The sequence below is a fragment of the Aplysia californica genome, unplaced genomic scaffold (assembly GCF_000002075.1).
Source record: "Aplysia californica isolate F4 #8 unplaced genomic scaffold, AplCal3.0 scaffold00519, whole genome shotgun sequence".
Classification (NCBI taxonomy): Eukaryota; Metazoa; Mollusca; class Gastropoda; order Aplysiida; family Aplysiidae; genus Aplysia; species Aplysia californica.
In genome coordinates, this window is record NW_004797789.1 from 517,665 (window position 1) to 523,371 (window position 5,707).

A 5,707-nucleotide genomic window follows, 5' to 3' on the forward strand; every position below is an offset into this window, starting at 1 on the left:
ATGTTTTTATCGCCCCCCCCCTCCCCCCAACCAACAAAAAAAACAACAAAGAAAATAAACAAAAACAAAAAAACAAAAAAACGAGAGAGAGAGAGAGATAGATAGATAGATAGATAGATAGAGAGAGAGAGAAAGAGAGAGAGAGAGAGAGAGAGAGAGAGAGAGAGAGAGAGAGAGAGAGAGAAGAAATTAACTTTTCGATTCTAGATCTAATTCAATACTTTGTACAAAAGATTTAGAGATTTTATGAGCCTACTACTACTTGTTCATGCATGATGCATTTGATTCTCATGTTTTGTTGTACATAATGCTGTCCCTGTGGTTTTATGCACCCCGCATAATTTAGCAAAATTTGATCAGTTTTTGCATAATTTCTGATTATTTTCCTTCATCATTCTTCGTTAAAATTAACAGAATCGCATAATTTCACATTTTTGGGCGCAGTTTGCATAATTTACGAATTTTTCTTGCATAAAACGATAGGGACAGATAATGTCATATGTATTGATTTTGGTGTTTTTTCCTGATGTGTATTATACTATACTATCACTTACAATAATAAAGTAGATTTCTATAAACATTCAACATATTTATTTAGATCTATAATTAGTACATGATGTATAATGGTTCGCCCCAACAGGTTTGATGAAGGGCTAACTTTTATATGAACATTTTTTTCCTTGTGTGTTTGGTTTTAAAATTTGGTAAACAATTCAGTTTTATGGCGCTCACAACTGCATAAAATAAAGTCACATGAGAGCGCGGGACACAAGATTGGTCTGTCCCCATTGTTTTATGCAAGAAGCATTCTGATATTATGCAAACTGAGCCCAAAATTGTGAAATTATGCGATTCTGTTAAGTTCAACAAAGAATGATAAAGGAAAATAATCAGAAATTACGCAAAAAAATGATCAAATTTTGCCAAATTATGCAGGGTGCATAAAACCATGGGGACAGATCTGTACGGTAGTATGTATTGCATTCTACGACTAGTGGGCCATTACAGCAGATCAGGTTCGATCGACTGCACACAAAGCCAGTTGATTGTGACCCCACTGTACTTCTCCTGTGGTAAGCATCAGTAGGCCTACATGTACCTTTAACTTTATTTTTACTGTCTGACCATGGCGTCCGTGGCCTAGTGGTTAGGCTCTCGGACTCCAACCAAAAGGTCGTGGGTTCGAATCCCGTCAGGGCCCCGGCGTTATGTTCTTAGGAAAGGCACTTTGCATACATTTTCCTCACCTCACCCAGTGAACGATCTTGTCAGTTTGATAGTGTTTGAGCGCGTGAAATCCGCAGCTTGCATTGTATGCTTCTGCGGAAGTCGAGAATGTTTCTGAGTGTTCTCAGAGGGTCTGCTGAGGGAATAATAGTTGTAAAGCGCGTAGAGCATGCTCTAGAGCGTGGATATGCGCTATATAAATGCAATTATTATTAGGGAGTGCTTATTTAGGCCACATATAGCCTAAATAAGGTCAACCTTATTATTATTATCAAGCAAGTGAGTCATATTTCCATAACATAGCTCTTGCCATAATGACAGCTCATATATGTAAACATAATTACTACATATATTATATACATAATATATGGAATGGAAAACCAGTGCTTGTAGTTGTAGGCCTACCTCTCAACTATCTGCAGATGGGGAAAATATAAAATGGGGGTATGTATTTTTCAACAGATGGCAGACCAGACATTACTGCGACAGAAGATGCACGGCACTGTATAGACAAAGCAATATATGCAAGATGAGAGTTCAGGCGCCAAGTCAACCACACCAAACTTTTTACTAAAAAAGTACATTCAGCTCGCTCTGTCATACTCTATGGAACTTTCTTGAGATAAATAAACGAGAATCAAACGAGAATGCTCCTTGTCTGTCCAGTTGTAGATAACTTTTCAATTCTGACTAAAAAAGTACAAGACGAGCACATTTTTAATTCCAGGCCCGACCAAGCAGCTTGTTAATATTTTCTCAGCTGCAGCAGTTCTTTTTCACTCTCAGTCTCAATCTGTCTTCAGCTCTGTCGGTCATACTCTAATGAACTTTCTTGAGATAAATAAACGAGAATCAAACGAGAATGCTCCTTGTCTGCCCAGTTGTAGATAACTTTTTAATTCTGACTAAAGTACAAGACGCGCACATTCTTAACCCTTCCAGCCCCAGCCATTTTTGTGCACTCCCTAACCCCAGTCCCAGCCAATACAGCAGTATTTCAGAAAAAGAGGCATTATTTCTAAAAAGTGATGTAGTATCTTTGTAATGTAGCTTTGATAATAACATATATACCAATTTTTAAAGGTAAATGAACAAGTAATAAGAAAATTAAAGTTTAATTAAGTCCGCTATTTAGAAAAATGCGCGAATTCGGTACCCCCCGGAACTGAGAATATACGCTCTTGGGACGGAGGGAGGTACAAGCGCTGCTGAAAATATACGCGCATGGGGCTGGAAGGGTTAATTCCAGGTCCGACCTAGCAGCATGTTAATATTTTCTTGCGGATCAAACAAGAATGCTCCTTGTCTGCCCAGTTGTAGATAACTTTTTAATTCTGACTTAAAGAGTACAAGACGAGCACATTCTTAATTCCAGGTCCGACCAAGCAGCTCGTTAATATTTTCTCAGCTGCAGCAGTTCTTTTTAACTCAGTCTCAACCTGTCTTCAGCTCGCTCTGTCATACTCTATGGAACTTTCTTGAGATAAATAAACAGACACGAAGGAACTCAAACACATACATACAAACAAGCAAATACTCAACACTCGTTGTTATCAAGTCAAGTATCATTATTAATTTACTTTGATACAAAATGAATATGGCGTGATGAAGGTCAGTGGAACTGGACCTGTGGTGGGAGGTTCAGCAGCCGGGCTGACCACAGAGGTGAGAGCAGTGACGATGAGGACAACTACAGCGTGACATTCAGCCTAGGTCTCTATATATATGCACACATTTATTCGTCGTTCACAAATTCGGCTGGGTCCTTGCGCATCAAACGAGCATGCTCCTTGTCCGCCCAGTTGTAGATCATGTAGCCAGCGATGAAAGCTGAAAAGAAAAACAAATTTTAATATAATATTAATAGTAATACATGTATGTCTTTTTTTAGTTTAAGAAAGAGTTTTTATAGCACTCGCAACATAAATCGGTCAAATCGTGCCACAGATTATAAAGGTGTTACTAGAGAGTAACATACAACTTAATACAAAGAACAGAAGGAGGAAAGACAAGGATGACAGATAGACGTTGGATTAGAAAGAAGGAGCAGACCACACTAGAGCACACACCAACCACCCACACATTTTTTAAATACAAAGTTGGGACAACAATGAGTATAAAAATTAGGGAACATATCTCGTAGGCTACTCATATTAACACTATTCTCTCAGACATTGGTCTCAAGCTGAGTAAAATCAGTACAATTTTTTTTGGGACTTGTCTGCAAACTCGACACCTCTGAAATTATTTTTTCCATATATATATCTATATATTGAATATATATATATATCGAAAAATCCTTCTGAGGTTCAATACTGCAGGGAAAGTAATGAAGGGAATCAGATATTCAGGTAGATACCCGGTATTTCACCCAAAAAAAAAGAAAAGGTGCAAACGTTACGAGTGTCAAAGGGTTAAAAGGCATCTACATTTTCTCTCTGTGTCATTTAAGTCTTACTTTTATAGACCATCTATAGCACACTAAAATGTTGTGCTGAAGGGTGCCCACGATATTTGTCAAGTCAAGGTCAAAGGTCAGGCTTGAATGCTATTTGAAATATTTTCTATCTAAAGGAATTTTTAGTGGGTGGTTGGAGGGTGCTTTGGTTTGGTTTGCACCTTCTTTCCTGTTACAAAACAAATAGACACACCAAGGGTCGGTATTTTACGACAACGTAGCAAAAGGGACAAGCATAGGAAATCTGACTGACAAGACAGAAACGAATGGAAAATGAACCTCGAGATTCAGAGAAAATACCGCAACCCAAACACTATTAGCACGCAGAGTAAAGTTTGTGTATAAGAAATTTAAAAAAAGGAAACATCTCTTTTGTGACTTTATATTCTTTGGTTGACCACCGTCTCTCACACAGCTGCCAACTTTTTAAAACAAAACAACCCCTCCCCTCCCCCCATCCCCCAAAACAAACCCAGTCTGAAAGTACAAGTAACCATAGTAACCAAACTCCAAACCCTCCACATACAGTACACTTTTCTGTATGCAACAAATTGAAACTGTTCCAAACAGACCAGAAATAATGATGTGAGAAATGTTTAGAGAAGGTCTCTCCATTTACAAGCTTTGTTCTCATAATTATTCACAAATTCTTTTTTTTGAAAAGGTCACAATTTTTTTCCTTCAATGTCAGCAAGTCTGTGAAAAGCAATATCAGAAAACAGAGAATCCGTTTTTTCCGACACAAAAATGGAGTTATGAGCTTAGACTAACTTAGAACCTCTAAAATATACTAATATGTTGTTTTTTCATGTTTGGAAGCTATGCCTTCACATTAGCCATGTGCTTGAGGGTAAAAAATACGATAGCTACAACTACAAACAACCAACATGAGCAAAAATGTACTTTTAATATAAAACAAACTCTTCTTATCCTTCTACTTATAATGCAAACATGCATGAAGTTTTAACTTGGCCTACTTACGAGGAACAACTCTGAAAACTTGACCTCTGAACCTCCTGAAAAGGTTGGGCACCCCTTTGGAGAATGCACCAGCGAAAGCCTTCTGTTCATAGGGTGACAGGCTGTACATGACCAGACCCCGCACACTGGAGGTCATGTTTCCCCATTTCATACCCATGATGAAGGTGTGTTAGCTGTGAAGTGAACGAGAGCACAAAAATCTTTAAAATTAAATTTAATAAATCAAAATTAGTCAAAATTCTTTACACAGTCAAAGAAGTATACGGACACATTCACATAGGTAACTAAAAGCTGGAAAAAGGACAGATGTGAGAGGGTAGAAAGAAATGTACAAGCTGTATCCCGAAAGCACAATTAAGAAAACATTTTTTTTTTAACGCATTAAATTCTTAAACACAAACCCTAGTTTTCAGTATGTCTAGTAAGAGCAAGCACACCAACAGACCAAATGCAACATCCGCCATCTATGATCACCAGCACCAGCATTACATAGTTACAGTGAGTACTGTGAAACCACATTATAATACCATCCCTTGTTGTTATCATTATGTATGACCTACTACAATAAAAGTAATGTAAGATTTGCACAGCAGCACCGCCAGAAAACTGGCTGCCAGAGGTACATGCGGCACTCACTAAGGCAGCTGTGCAGTGATACTACAAACTCCCTTTCTCTCACACGTGATTCTGTCAAGTGTGTAGTAAGAAACCTGAAGGCCATATTTCAAGTTTTGGACTAAGGGAAATAACCCATAAATACAGGCCTTCATTTACTCTTGGCAGAATCTTTTCCCTTGATATTGGTCAGTTATGAAAAAACTATTTATAAATTAACAGCACAGCAAAATCCCCTTATCATTTTATATAAATTGCCATCCCTACTTCATGCTTTCCCCAAGGTTGGTGGTAAAATGGGGTTCAACTATACTATATGTTAAAATTTAATGATAAGGGCCTTACATTTTCTACTGAAAATATTGTCAGCTCTTGACACTGGAGAGAGAGAGAGAGAGAGAGAGAGAGAGAGAGAGAGAGAGAGGG

General features: G+C 37.9%; 1 protein-coding gene across 1 annotated transcript in view; it reads right to left on the reverse strand.

Moving 5' to 3' along the window:
* Window positions 1-2,776: 2,776 nt before the first annotated feature.
* Window positions 2,777-5,707, reverse strand: part of LOC101855284 (cytochrome b-c1 complex subunit 8) — a 5,509-nt gene continuing 2,578 nt past the window's right edge. The window contains exons 2-3 of the mRNA XM_005106210.3: window positions 4,667-4,839; window positions 2,777-3,057 (exon numbers count right to left, since the gene is read on the reverse strand). Coding sequence (XP_005106267.1) covers window positions 2,963-3,057; window positions 4,667-4,823 — 252 coding nt within the window. The 5' untranslated portion in view covers window positions 4,824-4,839 and the 3' untranslated portion in view covers window positions 2,777-2,962. The remainder of the gene's footprint in view (window positions 3,058-4,666; window positions 4,840-5,707) is intronic.